The sequence below is a fragment of the Narcine bancroftii genome, chromosome 2 (assembly GCF_036971445.1).
Source record: "Narcine bancroftii isolate sNarBan1 chromosome 2, sNarBan1.hap1, whole genome shotgun sequence".
Taxonomy (NCBI): domain Eukaryota; kingdom Metazoa; phylum Chordata; class Chondrichthyes; order Torpediniformes; family Narcinidae; genus Narcine; species Narcine bancroftii.
In genome coordinates this window covers 80,821,885-80,841,045 of record NC_091470.1, presented here as the reverse complement: position 1 = coordinate 80,841,045, position 19,161 = coordinate 80,821,885, and the positions used below count along the sequence as shown (strand labels likewise).

The window sequence follows — 19,161 nt, the reverse complement described above, 5'->3', positions numbered from 1 at the left end:
GTCCATGCCGTAACAAATCCCCACCCTCCTAGTCCCACTGACCAGCACCCGGTCCATACCCCTCCAGTCCTCTCCTCTCCATGTAACTATCCAGTCTATCCTTAAATGTAACCAATGATCCCGCCTCAACCACGTCTGCCGGAAGCTCATTCCACATCCCTACCACCCTTTGCGTGAAGAAATTTCCCCTCATGTTCCCCTTATAATTTTCCCCCTTCAATCTTAAACCATGCCCTCTAGTTTGAATCTCCCCCGCTCTTAATTGAAAAAGCCTATCCACGGTTACTCTGTCTGTCCCTTTTAAAATCTTAAACACCTCTATCAAGTCCCCTCTCAATCTTGCACATATCAAATTTCAATCAAGCCATTTTTTCAACTGACACCACCCAAATCCTTCTTGAATTATTCCTCCTTGTAGCAAAATGTAATACCACTCCTCACTTCTCCGTTGACAGTTACAGTTCATGCCCAATTTATTTGGATTAGATAAATTTTAAATAAAACTGTTCTCCTTTAGGCTGTTTTTAAAAATATCCATGTAGATGATCATTGTTAGCGTATGTCAGAATCGTATCGTCGTCACTCTCAGTTGTTACATTTGTGTCAACTTGTAACAATTGCTTATTATCTCGAGGGCCTGTGTTCATATTGTGGAATACATGGCAACAAACTTTAAAGTCTAACAATGGGACTCCTCGTGTTTCATCTTAACGGCCAATAAGATAAAGCATGAAGCAAGTCACTGGGAATTTAATATAAAGAAACCTTTATCCACTGGACCTTCGATAAAGCAAAATTAATTTGTTGCAACGCGCATTTACGCAAGTTCCCTAATTTGTTAATATTGCTTTGATGAATATGTGATAACGAATAATTTACAAGGCTAAGTTTGCTTTCCCCTGCGGAAGACACATTAATCCCGCTTCAAAATCTCCAGCTACTGGTGATAAATTGGAAAGGAAGCTTCTTACTTTATTTACGAGCTGTACTGCAGACCTGTCAAGCAGGACAACTATGCTGGAAAAAATCTGCAGATGCTGGAAATCTGAAATAAAAACTGAGAAGGCTGGAGATATTCAGCAGGTTGGACAGCATTATAGTGTCAGCGTTTGAGGCCAATGTCAATTCATCAGTAAAGGACTCTTGTTTTTCTCTCTCCCGTGAATTGGGCTCGTTGTGCTACTTCCAAAGCTTTCTATTTCAGACCAACTCTGCTCCACCAATATGGTTTATAATGATATCCGTGTGACCACGTGGGCTTCCTCCGGGTGTCCCATTTTCCTGCCACATCCTCAGGACTTGCCGAACGATAGGTTAATTGGCTGCTGTAAATTGCACATTGAGACTTCAGCCAGTTTCAGATTCTATGTATTTTCTACAATTTGGTATGACACAACTCATGTCAAAAACATTTCCATCTCCCAGTCGTTTTGATGTCAAATCATATTATTTACGGATCTTCAAATATCCACCCTGGAATTGAAACACGTTTAGTCTAAAAGAGTCAGCCAATTTCCTAAAGCTAAAATAGTAAAGACACAAAGCTAGACAAACTCAGCAGGTCAAACAGTGTCCTTTATATTTGACACTGTGACTGTTTGACCTGCTGAGAGGCATAGAAAAGGTGGACAGCCAGCGCCTGTTTCCCAGAGCAGAAGTAGCAAACACCAGGGGTCATCTTACAAAGTGAAGGTAGGAAAGTTTAGGGGAGTCATGAGGGATCGATTTTTCTTTACACAGAGAGTTGTAGGTGCCTGGAATATTTTGCCGGGGTGGTGGTGGTGGAGGCTGAAACATTAGGAGCATTTAAAAGCTTCTTGGAGAAGAACATGGATGAAATAAAAACGGAAGGTTACGGGGTAGGAAGGGTTTGTTTTTGGCAGGAATATAGAATTTGGCACAATACTGAGGGCTGAAGGGCCTGTACTATGCTCTGATATTCTATGTGTCCTTTTGCATTGATGCTGCAATGATATGCGAGCATCTGAGGAGGAATTTCTCCAAGGATGGTTGGAGTTTGGAATGCGCTGTCTGAGGTGGCGCTGAAGGCAGCCTCATTTAGAACATTGAAAAAGCATGTAAACAAGCCCTTCAGTCACCATAGGAAGCAGTGGATCTCGTGCAGATAATGGTATTAACTTAGAGAAGTACAATGGGCGGCATGGGTATGAGGGCCGAATGACTCTAAAACTATAGGTCACTCAAAGGCCATTCCAGAAAGCGCCAGCAAAGAGTTACACGGCATGGCGAGATTCGCCCCAGCATTACACAAGGTGACATTGGGCGCCAGTTCTTTGGGTCATCGTTGGTTAAATGAGGTATGACAGTCAGTCAAAATGGACATGGATTTTGTTTTTCTCTCGTCAGGTGGGGAGGTTGCCATGACAGATAAGCCGAACATCTTGAGGCAAATAGAAAACATCAACATCTCCTCTGCCTGCAGGCACCGTGTAAAAGTCCATGCCCTGACGTGGGGCGAAGACCACACTGCTTCATCCTGGGTTCTGATGTTATTTATTGCTCAGTAAATTATTCGGCACTCAGGGAAACGCTGAGCTATCTCGCCAACCAAGGAACTACAATTTACCTATCTTCCGAATTACGGTCGAGGAATCGCTCGGCCTCCTTTCACCTCAGCACTTTAAATGCCAAGTGGCTGATAAGTTGGACAAGGATATTGTTGTGTATAACATGACGAAAATGTGTACAATTCCTTAGTACCACCTCCCACACAAAATAATCTCTGGGAAAATGGAAATCGAACCATCTGCCATTGAAAGTCCCCTTTAAAATCTAGATCTAAATCCCAAATACTTTGTCTCCAGGAGGGAAGGGGCTTTCATATTGAATTGAATTATTTGTTGCCGAGATACAGAGAAAACGTTTGGGTGATATTCATGCAAATCAGCCTCTACATAATACAATAGTTGGTGCGAGAATAAAAAAGTTTTACAATAGAATAAAAGTGCAGGGTGTAGTAGATTTTTGTTAGCGCTAAGTGTAGGGATAAAGGAGAGCAGAACGATGAGAACGAATGACCCCCCGGCCTCAATGTTTAAATCGTGTGCTCGTTTTCCCTGCGTGAGTTACCGAGTGTTGCAAGTCAAGTTCACCCTTCCTGATTGCCTCCTTGTCGCCCCGTGGTCACCCGCCGCATCGTGTGCACGAACTGAAGGTGGACAATAACTGGACTTGAGAGGTCTTTTCAGTATTGTGCACATCTCAACATTAATATTACGGCAGTGGGGAACGTTTCAGTGGAGCCAAATCCTAGTGCCCTACCCCTGGGCTGCGCATGTTCCTATGTTAGGTAGTTCATTCTTCAGAGTGGAGGGATATAACCCATACTCCTACTGTATATCGAACAGGAGGTGTTAAATGTGAGGCCCTCTGATATGCCGATAATGTTTAATACTGGGATGGATGAAAATCTGAACACTTCATCCACCTTCCACTGACAGGCTCATTCACTGGGATTCTCTTGGTTGTTGTGGAACAAGGGCGTCGCTTGCAACCCCGATCCTGATGTCCCATCGAATGACTCCCCGAGCGTTGAGAAATCCCGGGCACCGTTTGGTTTGGCGTCTTCCAGGCTAGGTCAAATGATCATCCAACTGTTGGGCATGTTGTATAGGGAGCAACATACCCAAGGTGGCATGCCCCAGAGGTAGGGTACAGTAAAGGTACCTAGGTGACATGTAGAATGCACATGCACATGCTGATTTCAACCGGAAAACTCCCTTCCTGATGTCACTCCCAACGGAGTTCTCCTTTGAGCAGCCCCTAGTACCAATACCTGCAATAACTAGGGCGAGGAGTGTATGGGTGTGATCATATAGGTGCAGATAGCTGTGGGCAAAAGTAGAAAGGTTTAGAGTGTCTTGGTGGCATTCACAATCTTCCTGAGTGCTCGTCTCAATGTTGCCCCCTAGTGTTTGATGTAACATTCCTTGCTCGTACCTGTACCCATGGATCGGGATGTGTGGACTGATCCAACAACTAGAGATGCTGTGGATGTTTTATATTTGGATTTTCAAAAGGTTTTTGATAAGGTGCCGCATGTTGGGCTGCTAATAAGATGAGGGCCCATGGAATTACAGGGACAATATTAGACTGTATAGAAAATTGGTTGATAGGCAGTAAACAAAGTGTTGAAATTAAGGGACCCCATTCAGGATGGCTGCCTGTAATAAGCGGTGTTCTGCAGGGGTTGGTTTTGGGGCTGCTGCTGTTTAGAATTTATATTAATTATTTGGATTATGGAATGAATGGTTTTGTGGCCAAATTTGTAGATAAAACCAAGATAAGTAATTGAGCAGGAAGTGTTGAAGAAATTGTAATGTTGTAGAAGGATATAAACAAATTAGGAGACTGGGCAAAAATATGGCAGATGGGATACAACGTTGACGAAATTATGGTTCTACATTTTGGCAGTGGAAATAAACAGAGAGAGCTATTTGGAAGTGCAAAGGAACCTGGGTGTCCTCCTGCAGGGAAATTTAAAAGTTAATGACCAGATGGGATTGGTAGTGAAAAAAGTGAATGCTATGTTGGCACTAATTTCAAGAGAAATAGTGTATAAGAGTAAAGAGGTGTTGATGAGGCTCTATAGGGCACTGGTGAGACCCCATTTGGAGCATTGTATAGTTTTGGGCCCCCTATCTTAGAAAGGATGTGATGTTGTTAAAGAGGATAGGATGTAGAGGAGATTTACTAGGATTATCCCTGGAAGTGCAGGGGTTTGGTGGGGGGGGGGGGGGGGAGGGGTTGGAGATCAAGGGGAGCTGGCCGAGTTTGGAGAGCAGGGGTTTGGTGGGAGGGTTGGAGAGCAGGGGTGTGGTGGGACCCCCCCCTCCCCGTTTGGAAAACAAGGCTGGGGGTGGGGATGGGGGAAGAACAGTGCATTTCCCCCTTTCATCTTTCACCTTTACGGAACGTTTTCAGTTAAAAACGCCAGCGAATCTGGGAGAATGCACCACACAGTTAGGTATTACCATGATATATTGAAGTGTGGAAGTTTATTTTCACCAGTCGTGGATATTTATTAAGCTTGCAATAGCGTGAACATACTGCAGACAATTGAATTTGTAGGGAGTGAAAGCTCTCTCTGTTCGTGACTTCAGTAGATATTCTTGACCTCAATGACTAAAGCAATTCGGCTGAGCCTACTCGCAGACAAGTTAGACTGGGGAACCTGGCAGAGTTTCTCGCCAATAGGCCTACACGGGCCCCCCTTTGGCCAGAGCTAGACCCTACGGCTTACTTCGTGTGACATGTTCCTGTTTCTCCTGCATGCGCTGAGAGTGGGTCCGTGTTTTCATGGTCAGTGTTCATTACAGAGATGCACAATTACAGCGAACACATGATCCCAGGCTGCGCGAGACTTCTTTGGTAGATCGCAAATTAAATTTACAAAGAACAAGTTGAACGGAAACGACATTGAAACATAACATCCCGAACAACCTGTGCCAGAACCAGAGAACGTTTAGTGTATAAAATAGTACTTCGTGATCTTGGTATTTAATAAATATCATTGCTTCTCTCGCAATCTGAAAGGAAACCAATGGAGTCATTTATTAAACATCAGCCATTGGATTGTTCATGATTCCTTTGAAACCGAGTATGAAAATTAAGTTAGGGGTTTCTGGCTCCAGTCTTCTGGAATTCTCGATGGGAAAGTGCCCCATATTGGATGTTCCTCAGGAAGAGGCAACAGGTTGAACTCTGTCTTGACCCAATTCCACCTCGGTGTCGTGGCAAAATAGAATTCATGCAACAAAATCCCTTTAATACTCCCTTCTTGCACTGTCCTATTTTTGTGGACATCATCTAAGTTTGGATCATGAAAATTGGATTCAATGGGGGTCGGAAAGAGCAAACGCCAAAATAATCGTGTACCGATGTTGCTGTTGAAGGCGGTAATGGTTTCATAAGAAATGCATTTTTTTTGCAGATACATGTTGTCAAAAGCAAATTTCCCGCTTAACTGAACAGTATTTCAATGTTCACCGCAACTCAAGATATGTAATAATACACCACAATGACCCCCTCATCACACCTCCTTTCCATATAAAATCGGAAAAGTCCAACATATTTAACAATATCATTATTAATGAATTAGTCACGTTAATTACTGGATTATTTACAAGAGAATTTGAATACAATTAAGGGTCTCTATGTTGAGAAAAGTTGAGCAATATGATTTTATTTTTTTAAAGAGAGTGATATTAAATAACGTACGAAATTAAGTGTACTTTTGGAGTGTTAAAGGTTCAGCAATCCCTACTTCAAGATGTGAACTTAAAGCCGAGATCCCTCGGTCAATCCCCTGAGAAACAATTATGTGACACTGATGTTTCTACTTCTGTCTCTCCCCGCCTTGACTTACATGAGTAATTTGCAAAATGAGTTCAAAGCCTATCAATTTTAACTCTTGCGAGATTTTGACAGCTTAAAGTCTGAGCACAAGTTCAACGCACACTCATCCAGTGAGAGGCGAAGCAAACACAGGTGAAGATAACCGCCGTGTCAGAGAAAAGCCTTAATGTGAGTTTTACATTGATGCTAAATTCCCTTTAGGTTTATTTTTTTACTTTTGTTTTATATATTACAAATATTATCCATTTTCTAGTGAGAGACTTCTTGGGATGTCAGAGTCGTCGGAAGGAACGGGTATAGAAAGTGACAGAGGCGAGGAGGTGATATGGACACTACATTGAGCTGCAGATGATTGAATCTGATTTTTAAAAAAAAAATAGGCGATGAAGGATTCTGGTCGGATGGGATGAATACGGGAAGGGAAAGGGGGCCAAACTGGAAGAGTGTGTGGGTGATGAGCAATTGAACCCCGATGGGGGAGGGGAAAGAGATTGGATCGGGAGCGGAGAGGGAACGTGAGAGAGGATCTGGAAAGGTCAGAAGGAAATGAGTTATCAGAAACCGGAGAATTTAATATTCGTCCCATTGAGTTGGACTCTTCCCCAAGCGGAATATGGAGGATATACTTCTTGCAGTGGAAGAGGCCGAGGACTGACAGGTTGGTGGAGCATTGAGGAGAGGAATTCGAGTGGTTTGTAGCCAGGAGGTCCAGATAGATATTGCGGACAGACAGCAAATAGACAACAGAGTAGACGACTTCCCCTCTCACGCCTTCTGCCATTGAATCAGCTCACGGCTGATTTTAGCCTCATCACCAATTTTCTACATTAACTCTGGAGTCCCTTATCGCACAGTTTCTTTAGCTTCATTACATTTTACAGATAATAATTTATTTGCGTGCATAAGATTGATTTTGTGCTGAATTTTATGAATTGTTTTATTTGGTTGTAATACCTGTCCTGAAGGTGAGGTGTTATGGGGATTTCCTCACATTTATGAATTGAAATGACCTGGTGTCTTTAACGTTCTACATCGACGTTTCTTTCTAACCTCTTTTGCACATCCTAGATCAAAACCTTGTTGAGGGAACGAGCCTGGTGCTGACTGATAGACACGTCTGTCTCCGTTCAAAATCAACGAGGATGAGTGCCATCGATGACAAAAAACCCTGGTGGCAAGAGAAAACATTTGAATTTAGTGGTCACACTTTAAAAATGGCAATGTTTAAAGAATCTTCTTTGGGCGTCTCCGCTTATGTCTGGGAACCGGTAAATCGAGCGATTCATAGCAGCATTATTATTTGAGAATTGAACTGCCGACCTATTGAAAAGTTTTTCAGCGTTGTCTCTGCATTGGCATGGTCTGGGAGTCATGTAAATGTTCAGAACTAGCGCCCATTTTGATTACGAGGCAGAATGGAGCCGATGAGTTTTTGAGGTACTCAGCATGGAAATAGACCCTTGGGTCCAACTTGTCCGTGTCGTTCCAAGAGCTTTCTTGAGCTGGTCCAATTTGCCCACAGTTGGCCCCTATCCTTCTAAATGTTTCCGAGTTATGAATGCCTTTAAAACCTTTTGGTGTCCTCTGACAGTTTATTCATATACCCATATGTACAAAATGTTGGCACTCGGGTCCTCTTTAAACATTTTCCCTCTCACCCGTGTTTTTTAGTTTTAGACTACCCTATCCTAGAACAAAGACCATGACCTGATCTATTGGAGAACAAAGTTACGTATTTTAGTTAGGGAGCATGGGAATAATATCTACAATATCTACTTGGATTGTTTAATTTCCACCGGTTAATCGCATCTGTGCTTCTTCTGCCATTGACATTTTAAATACTGTTGGGATAGCTTCTGCCATTGCTTTTAAATCACGGCGTTGCTCCGGCCCTGTTTATCTTTCTTACGTCTCTATGCCCACAAAAACTCCGAGCTCTCTGCACTCTTTAATTTTGTCCCTGATTTTTTAATTCATCACATTTCCAAATTGGAGGATGTGTCTCCAGGCGCCGGGGCTCTGAAAATGTATTTTGTCTCTTTTGGGCACTCCCCTAATCTTTCCGCCGTCCGAGCAAAACAGGCTCCCCAATTACCCTGTGTCTCAGTAGCCATGTTAGTCTAATAGAAATAAAGGATGAGAAAGCATCACTTCTCCCAGTCTTAATTATGTGAATGCATACACAACAGTGGCGACTAGGAAGGAAACGAACCCTACACATACTCCATGCACCAACGGTAAGAAGGAAAACAATAGAGGAAAGGTAGAAAATGACGACCTAATAACCCCAACAAATTTCTGCCAAAAGATCAAGGTGAAAGCTCGCCAAGGTGGCAGAGGGAAAGCTCGGAGAATTCAACTAAGTAGAAGAAAGTGGGGATAACGACATAGAACGGTTTAACGATTACTGCGTAATCCACGATATTGTGGAAAGTCCAGTAAACCACAAATGTGCCCTTTTCCTCAGTATAATGGGCAGCAAAACATTCGACCTCCTTAAGACCTTGCTGGCCCTGGAGCATCCAGGAATGAAGACATTCAACCAATTATGCACAGCTCTAAGAAACCATTTAAGCCCCAAACCACCTGTTATGGCAGAAAGGCAACGGTTCTATGAAAGGAGACAAGGACCAGGAGAAACATTAAGTGAATACCTGGCATAGTTGTGCAAACTGGCGAAGCTCTGTCATTTTGAGCAGTTTCTAAATCAGGCACTGCGAGACAGATTAATCACCAAGCAAGGCAAAAGTTATTATCAATGGATGAAGGCATTATATTATAAATTGCATACAGAACGGCCTGCAGCTCTGAAATGGCAGATAAAAACTTGGATGTGAGTCAACCAGACTTACTAGTCGGGAGGTCTTCCCGCCAGCAATGCTTCCATTGTGGGAAATACAACCACCGATCAGAACACTGTTTCTTCAAAAATTCTAAATGCAACAACTGTAAAACAGAAGGACACATCAAAGCTAAATGTCCACTTCTAAAGTGCAAGTGGCCTGCAAATAAACAGGCAGCTAAAGTTTAAACAATTGCAGAGAGAGAGAGAGAGAGAGGCAACCCAGCAACGATGATGATAACAGCCCAACGGCTGACATTCAAGCTCCTGAAATTTCAGCTCCTGAGATATTACACATCCGAGGAATAAATGGAGGAAACACAGCAATCTTTATAGAGCTAAAAATAAATGGACACCCCCCCACCCCCAAAGATGGAGTTAGACATAGGAGCAGAGGTGTTCCTAATGCTGTTACATGTAAAGGAAAGCTTGCTTCCACGCCTCCCAGTAAAAACAACTTAAATAACTCTAAAATCTGTTACAGGGACAGAATCAAAATGTTTGGAAATTGTACAGTCCAAGTACAATACAAACAACAGCAACCAAAAAACACTCTCTTTCTACATCATATATACCAATGGACCAGCAGCACTCTTCAGGAGAAACTGGCTACAATGCATTCCCCTAGACTGGCTGGAAATCAGTTCAATACTAAATGTAAACCACATGGACATCTCCCAACCGGATCTTAACCAAATCCTCAACAACCATGCAATGGTTTTCCAACAAGAATTGGGGAAAATCAAAGGTGTTCAAGCCAAACTGCAATTAATTCTTCAAAGCTAAAACAGTCCTATTTGCTATGAAAGGGAAAATTGAGGCTGAATTAAACAGGCTAAAACATAAAGGCATATTAGAACCAATACAATACAGCAAATAGGCTGCGCCCATCAAATCCGTACGAAAAGCAAATGGTGAAATTCACATTTGTGGTGATTACAATATCACCATCAATCCATACTCAAAATACCCGAACACCTAATGCCCAAGGCAGAAGAATTGTTCCAAGTACTAAACAGAGGGCAAAAATTCACAAAACTAGATTTGTCACAAGCATATCAAGAGATAGAATTGGACAAAAAAAAACAAGGGAATATGTGACAATCAATCCCCATCTGGGACTATTCACCTGTACACACCTGCCTTACGGAATTTCAGCAGCACCTGTGGTTTTTAGAGCAACAATGGACCAATTACTACATGGACTCTCAGTTAAGCAAGATCCTATTCTTCACCCTTAATGGGTGGCCCGAATCTGAAGCATCCCAGAAGATCTAAAACCTTACCACACATGCCACCATGAACTATGAGTCGAAGAGGATGTTTACTATACGGTACCCATACAATTATTCCAGCCAAATGGAAAACTACCATGTTATCAGAACTACACCACAACCATCTTGGAATGGTACGAATGAAGGCACTGACCCAGATGCATGTCTGGTGGCCCTCCATAGACAGAAACATTGAAACCACAGTAAGAGAATGCAAAGTATGTCAGTCAATGCAGCCAAAAATACCGCAATCCAAAGCTAACCAATGGAAATGGTCATCCAACCCCTGGCATTGGATTCACGTAGACTTTACTGGACTATTCATGGGTGAAACTCTGTGGACACACACTCCAAATGGCCAGTAGTTTCACAGCTGAAAAACATCAAAGCAGATCCCACGATCGACTGTCTATGAGCTATCTTTGCCACTTATGGATTGCCTCATAATTAGTTACAGACAATGGGCCTCAATTTACATAGAACATTTTTTAAAATATATGTGCGACAGCATATCAGACATATTTTGTCTGCACCCTATCACCTGAGTACTAACGAGGAGACAGAATGTTTTGTAAAACATTCAAATCAACAATGAAAACCATGAAACTTCTAAATGCCTCCTGGACACACAAAATTGCAAATTTCACTTTGGAGGTACAGAAACATGGCACATTCTACCACAAAATGCACCCCAGCAGAACTAATGTTTGGCCGCAATTTGCGTATCTGGCTGTCCACAGTCCATTCAGATCTGAGTCTCCAATTGCAAAAAAACAGCATCACCACAGACCTCATCTTGAACATTGGAAGTGGGCAAGAGAGTTCTGGTACAAGATTCTTCTTCTTTGGCTTGGCTTCGCAGACGAAGATTTATGGAGGGGGTAAATGTCCACGTCAGCTGCAGGCTCGTTTGTGGCTGTCAAGTCCGATGCGGGACAGGCAGACACAGTTGCAGCGGTTGCAGGGGAAAATTGGTTGGTTGGGGTTGGGTGTTGGGTTTTTCCTCCTTTGCCTTTTGTCAGTGAGGTGGGCTCTGTGGTCTTCTTCAAAGGAGGTTGCTGCCTGCCAAACTGTGAGGCGCCAAGATGCACGGTTTGAGGCGATATCAGCCCACTGGCGGTGGTCAATGTGGCAGGCACCAAGAGATTTCTTTAGGCAGTCCTTGTACCTTTTCTTCGGTGCACCTCTGTCACGGTGGCCAGTGGAGAGCTCGCCATATAACACGATCTTGGGATTATAGATTATAGACAGTATAAAGACCCATGGGTGGTGGAGTAATCTTACAAAAATTGAGTCTCTCCTCATACTCTATTCTAGTTGGGGACAGATTGTGGAAGCGACACATTGACCAATTACGAGCATTGACTGTCACTAAGGTCCATGAATTGCCTCATGAACTGGAGGAGGTGGAACCAGACCTGCTGTGGCCTGCCCCTGCCATCCCACCCCTTAAGCCGAGTTGGGGGGGGGGCAGAGATGGTCAGAGAGCTGAACTGTCCATTAAGGAGTCCAGTAACTGAGACACGCAGCCAGGAGGGCAGCAAAGATGGCCAGTCACCACTGAAGGTCGGCGAAGGCGGGCAGTCGCCTTCGACTCAACTGCTGACCTGACTATCTACAGGTCCTGAGCAAAGACCACGCCGAGGTGGTCCAAAAGAGAAAGAAGACCACCTGAATGCTTTGAGGACTATGTGTCCTGATTATTATTAAATACTTTCGCTTTTATAATTATAATTACTCTTGAGATGTAGTCCTGGGCCTGATGTAATCTTATTAGTTCCAAGGGGCCCAGTCAGCATTTACTGCGGGGGGGGGGGGGGGAGTGGGGAGAGTTGGGTATAATCCCGCCCTCTACTGGATATCATGAAGCCACGTCATGATGTCACCCTTCCATATATATGACCCTGTGTGTCAGTAGCCATGAGAAAACATCATGACTCCGAGTCTTAATTGTGTGAGTGCATACACAACAGTATCAATCTGAATTTAGCCTGAAAGCGGGACTTCAGACTTGGGACATAAAGTTTTACCAAGAGCAAGGAGCGTACCACCCAAGCGAATCCTGTTTGGTTACTGTGGCAGTGTTCCAGGAATCAATGCAATAAACATTTAACCCACCAAAGTTGCCTAAAATGTAACTTCATTGTTTAATTTTTTTAAATGGAACTTCAGTGAATGGAATGTATACCTTTGCCTGGTCTGTGTGACTCATTCCACAGCAAGAAATCGAATCTGCTTCCGGCAATTATCAACAAAGCTGGTTAATGAAATTCTAATGCAAAAGAACACCTCTGTCGATGGAAACTATCATCCAACCTTGCCAGTCAACATCGTGAGAATAAAAAGCCACATTTGTCAGCGAGTACAAAACCAGCAAGATCGAGTTTTAACAGTAGAACGATATCCATAGATAACGTCAGTTACATTCCCAATTCGGCGATGCTGGTAGTCACATTCTGCGACCGTCGCATTGTCCACTCCATGGCGTGTTACCACCACTGTCTTTAGAATGGCAATGTCGCATACTGCGTGGGTCTTGACTTTTTAAAATCCCGATCTAATTTGTTCAAGAATCTCCACATTATCCCAACAGTATGCACGAATTTTCATTTAGGACCCGTGGAACTAGAGTAGGGAGGAAATGGCCCGGCGAACCACGACCGGGAGCACTACTTTACTCAAAGAGCTTAGGACCAATTTGTTCCTGCCGACTAAGCCAGTCCCATTTGTATGCGTTTGGCCCACGACCCTCGAAATATTTCCTGTCTAAATGTTTTTAAGATTGCAATAGACCCCGACCCTACCACTTCTGTTAACTTGTTCGTATACCATCTCCACCCTCCCTCTCCTTTAATATATGGTGTCCAGTTTTTCTTTATATTCATTTTGCCATGACTTTCTGAAAATCCTCACTACCCCCTGTGATATTACGGCGTTAGTTTGCGATCAAACGCGGTCAGACCTGCCCACTGGGACCTTTCATTGAAGCCCACATCGACTATCTGCCAACCATGTGCAACGCCCCAGAGAATAGCTCGTCCTGTGAATTAATCGTCATTAACGCAAACACGTTCCTTTCTAGGGCGTTGAACTTTGTCAATATTTTCACAACGAGAAGGTGAATTTTGCTGGGAAGAAGATACTCGAACTGGGATCTGGAACGGGAATTGTGGGGATTTTAGCAGTACTGCTCGGTAAGTTAGCCCCCATCACACTCTGTATTAAAATTCGCAAGCACGTGTAGCTAGGACCAGTGTTTGCTGTGTTTTACAAATCGGATTAAATACACAGTATTCTTAACGCAATTGTTTCACAGGGTCATGCATGAAATAAATACCCACCCATGTGCAAATTGCCTTAATCTGGGTAACTTTCCGCAAGGTTTATTTTCTGCCCCAGTTAAAGCTAAACCTCAATGTTGCAGGCATTAGAAGGCATCTTGGAATGCATATGAAACTTGGATGTTATGAAGACTAAAACAACATGCGTGTGCATTTGTGGTCTCTCTGTGTTTCTGTGTGTGACCGGCCGATATCTGAATACGAGTGTGTGGTTCTGTGTATTTTTATGGTTGTGTGTGTGTACATGTTATACGATTGTATCGGTCTGAGGTCTAATCTTCTTCTGACTATCCATCCCGTCCGTCACTTTGTGGGGTTTGGTATGAGGATACCACTCCTCAGAAAGAAACAGCGTGTGCCTGAATGGATTTTAGGTGAGTTGGGGTTTCACAGGATGCCTTCTCGACATCCCCTCCTAGATCCAGCGGCATGGTGAGGTCCAAGACGGCTGGGGCTCTAATATTACAAAACTGTCTGTAATGCCCCCACGGATCTGTTGATGCACGATCAAGCGCTGGAGAATCCACGCCAAAGTGCTGTCTTTGTGGGGATTGTCCAGTGCTTCATGAAAGAGAAATAGATGTAGCCGTCCTATTTGTAAACGGAAAGTTATTTTGGAAATATTGGAATTCGCTTATTCTTATTGTGAAATCTTCATGTGGAGCAGAGTGTCCTGTTTAAAGCAAAAGTAATACAATTTTCCAAAGAAGCTGCCAGATTGCAATCTGCAGACGTGTATGGATAAACTCATTCAAAGGATTCTCCTGAGGACATCGGCTCCACACCCTCAGCTTGCTCATGGCTCAAGGACACTCGAGACGGAATAACCGAGGGACCAGTATTTCTTTGCAGAATTTTAATCTTTATATGTCTCAATACATGTTGCCAGCCGAGCGACTGTACTCGGTTTTTTTTTCAGGCGGAGATGTCACTCTGACCGACCGACCGCGCGTTTTGAAACAAATCGAGTACAACGTCGCTGCCAACATCCCATCTCACTCCAGACACAGAGCAAAGGTTGGAACCCTGGTTTGGGGCGATGATCAATTCAACTACTCCACAGACTTTGAAGTCATTCTTGGCTCCGATATTGTGTACAGCCCAATACATTTTCCCGCTCTGGTGAAAACACTGTTGCATTTCTGCAGCGTAAATACTGTAATATATTTATCCTCGAACCTTAACGCCAGGATGGGAGCTGAAAATTTCCATAAGGAGGTCTTACCAAAGTTGTTCAATTGCGAATTAGTTCATTCAAACAAGGGAAATTGTATTTACAAAGTAACCAAAGAATGCACTGATAATGCGGACTAGTTTTTCTTGGTATAAAATATTTGTTTAACTCTGGAGATTGGTGAGGTTTACTGATTCTTTGAAAAGTTCTCCGCATTCCCAATAATTGATAAGCGATAACTTGCGTAATAATACGGTGATCGTGGAGATCACTCGCATATGAACATTTTAATATGAACATTAAATCGCATATGAACATTTTAATGTAAAATTAAGGCTTCATATTTAACGATAAAGCGGTTGTACTCTTTATAATAATTAGGGTCCCGCCTACATACATACAGACAGGGAAACACAGTATGTACAATCAGCTACATTTCCATACTGGAGAAATTCATCTTTGCTGGCTGCGGCCAAATGTTTATGTTGCATAATGTGTGCTCCTTGCTTTAGCAATAATGACTCCTTCCTTATGATACCCTTGTCCTGCTGCTGATAAAAACTAATTTTCTCCAGAGACATTTCCACTGACTTTCACTAGCCCCAGTCAGCATTCTGTTCCATTTTGTAGCAGTTTATATTTGTTGTTAAGTCCAGATCTTCAATACTCGCTTTTGGATATCGAACACGGTTGGAATGTGCTTAGCGCTTACTTGACCTGTTACTGCATCCCTGAGCTGGTATAATTCTCATTGCAAAAAAACTGAAAACATTAAACTGTGTTAAATAAGATCGAACTGTGTTTTAATCTGTGTACGAAGTCTTAATCACCGCTGATCTTCATTCCAATTGGTGATTACATTCCACTGTTTTTGAAACGATGACAGATGTTCTGTGTACATCTCTTTTCATTCCAATCCCATATTCATGGATAAAATATCTATTCTCTTTTTTTTTAAAAAGCAACAAACCAAACGTTTTATTTCCTTCTTTACTCCCATTGACCACGTAATCTGTTACCCATTGTATGATCTCTCTCCATAAATCTACTGGGTGGATCAATCGAAAGCCACATGGTGAGGGAAAAGTTTTTATTGGTGAAACGTCATAAGCTTATTGTTTTAATTTTCATTTTAACACATTGAGGTTATTTGAGTATAAGATATTGGTAAGGCCAAATTTGGAGTATTGTGTGCAGTTTTAGTCACCTAACTACAGGAAAGATATCAATGTTAGAAAGTGTGGAGAAGATTTACTAGGATGTGGCCTAGACTTCAGGAACTGAGTTAAAGGGAAAGGTTAAACAGGTTTATTCTCTGGAGTGTAGAAGAATGAGGGGAGATTTGATAGAGATATTTAAAATTATGAGGGGGATAGGCAGAGTAAATGTAGATAGGCCTTTTTTCCACTGAGGGAAGGCGAGATACAAATTAGAGGACATGGGTAAAGAGTGAAAGATGAAAAGTTTAGGGGGAATCTCTTTGCACTAGTGGGAGTGTGGAAGAATTTGGATTGAATGGGTAAGGAGGGCTATGGACAGGGTGAAGGTCAGTGAGACTAGGCAAATAAAAAGGGTTCAGTGTGAACTAGAAGGGCAGAAAGGGTCTGTTTCTGGCTGTAGTGTTATCTCTTGAGCTGGATAAAGAACTGAGTTATAGAGTCATAGTGCTGCAGAATGGACACAGGTCCTCCAGCCTGACTTGTCCATGCAGACTAAGCTAATCCATTTGCCTACGTCCATGTTTCATATCCCTTCTAAACCATTTCTATTCATGTACCCTTCTAAATGTGTTAAACATTATTACTTCCCAACTCTAACTTGGCAGCTTGCTCCAGATACCCACAGCTCACTGTGAGAATCAGATACCCCTTAAATCTTCCCATTTTATTTTAACTCAATATTAGATTCCCCAAGCACACACAAAAAAAAAGACTGACACTAGCCCCTCGTGTCTATCGGAATATTTCCCAAAGCATTTTTTCAATACATTGTTATTTCTTTCAAACTGCTTTAAAAACAGCATTATGTTTTAAAAAATAGATTTCGACAAGGTGGAAGTATAGTTGAGCTGGGAATTGATCATATATAGATGTCATGAATAAAGGAAATTTTGAGGTTCATATAGGAAATTGCCCTTATGTGGAAGTATCAAAGAATCTTGTCAAAGGTTTACTTTGTATTTCTAATGATAAACCAGCATTTCCATAATGATACAAATTATACTAGAGATTATACCAATCACAGGACCTTTTCTCAGCAAAAGATATGTATATATTTTTAGCTGGGATGAATAAAATAGGACCTGTTCCAAGTATGTTCTTATAATATCTTTATGTTGTGAGCATTTGATCATAAGTTGAGTTCTAACAGTGAAAAAGAGGATTGTCAAGCACACATTCTGTAGGTACACACTCACCCCCCTCCCCCTCACTGTGATAGAAGTCTGTGAGGCAATGTAGCAGGCACATGAATATTTTGTAGCTGTGTGACTCCAATGCACAGTTGGTGTTGCTGCAAAAAAATTTTCATGTGGCAGGGAGCCCCCTGTCTGGCAGATTTATATTAATTGGTCAAATCAAGTTGGTCAAGTAGGCCTCGAAGCTAATAGAAGGCGTGCCCAATAGTTTTCTTAAAAACATGTTTTGAGAACATTCTATCTTCTATCTAATACTGTGATGAGACATGTAAAAGTAATGATCTCATGTTTAGAGGTATAGCAAAATTAAGGTTGAATTTACAATACTGATAGAGGGTGAGAGAGCAAGGTCTGAGACCAGTGTCATATAGTGAAGCAAAGGAGATTACATTGAGAGGAGCTGAATCATGTAGACTGGGATATTTGAGGAAAAGTAGAGGACTTTCAAGAGATTTTTTTTATAGTGTTTACCAAATATATATTCCAATTAAAATCACAGACAGAAGGATATGGATAGCCAGTCATGGATAACTAAAAAAAAGTATGAAAATTAAAAACATATGCATACAGAGTGGTGGAGAGTCATGGGAAAATGGAACATTGGGAAACCCATAAAAAATGTCAAAAAACTCACCAAATAATAAAGGAAAGATAGCTTATGAAAGTAAACGAATAGAAAATATAAAACATAGTGAAAGGTTTTTTTTAATAAATATAGAAAATGGAAAAGTGTAATTAAAGTTAAATAGGATCCTGAGAAAATAAGGGAGAATTAGGTAATGAGGAAATGGCTGAGGATTTGAACAAGTATTTTGTGTTGTCTTCACAGTGGAGCCCCAGGTAAGATGTCAGAAATTGATGTTAAAGATGCATTGAGAGATGAGGTTCTCTGTATAATCTGTCACTAAAGATGGCCCCACTGTCAATCTCCCTCTCTCCTCTCCCCTCTTTCTCCTCTCCCTCTCTCCTTCTCCCTCTCTCCATACCCTCTCCCTTATTCCCTCCCCCCCCCTCTCTCTCTCTCACACACACACACAAACACAGTCTCACATGTGAAACGCCGTCTTCACTCCTCTCCAAATAATTAGCTGACTTCCAGCTTCCCAGGCATAAGCAGAAATTAAACGAGCGATCTTTAAATTGTATCCGCAAAACTCGTATTTGTTCTCAAAAAGGATTATAGATTCACAAGTCCCCTCCTTTGAGGCATCGTCGCTGGAAGCCTTCAACCTGTCGATTGCTGTCATCCTTTTAAAAAACCCCGAATTTCACCTCAAAGAGCCGCACCGGGATTCGCTCCTGGAGGGGATTTCCCGAAAATGCTTGGCGTTTATATATAGCATCCTTCTAGCTTTCTGCACGCCGCAAGATTCTTCGCGCCCAATGATACATAGACGCTCCAACAATTTAAGTATTGGACCAATAGAGTTGCGAAAAGCAATATGCAAGGTTATAAGGTTATCGGGTTTTAGTGGCGTGGGTTTAGGGAAGTATGTAATCGAGAATGAATAAAAAATGGCCCGCACTTATATATCCAAATAAACAGACAACATTGGACATAAATTAAACATTTTAAGAGATATTGCAAACTGCAACTCCCTATCTCGACGCATAATTGTTCTGATTGGTCGGCGGGACTGACACATAAGCGTCCAATCGGGAGCTGGCTGATGAGTAACAATTCAATTAACCGCCAAAAAGAGGAGGCATTACTTCTGACGTGAAACGATAAGAAC

At 42.2% G+C, this 19,161-nt stretch overlaps 1 protein-coding gene across 2 annotated transcripts; it reads left to right on the top strand.

Moving 5' to 3' along the window:
• Positions 1-6,437: 6,437 nt before the first annotated feature.
• Positions 6,438-15,800, top strand: LOC138753808 (EEF1A lysine methyltransferase 3-like). Of its 2 annotated transcripts, none has more exons than XM_069917237.1 (4): positions 6,438-6,546; positions 7,447-7,646; positions 13,577-13,688; positions 14,755-15,800. In XM_069917237.1, exons 2-4 carry the CDS (start codon positions 7,521-7,523, stop codon positions 15,147-15,149), a joined length of 633 nt encoding a protein of 210 aa, XP_069773338.1. In that variant the 5' UTR covers positions 6,438-6,546; positions 7,447-7,520; the 3' UTR covers positions 15,150-15,800. The 2 variants fall into 2 exon arrangements, with proteins under 2 accessions (XP_069773338.1, XP_069773337.1); XM_069917236.1 differs by lacking the exon at positions 6,438-6,546 and adding an exon at positions 6,861-7,036.
• The last annotated feature ends 3,361 nt before the right edge of the window (positions 15,801-19,161 follow it).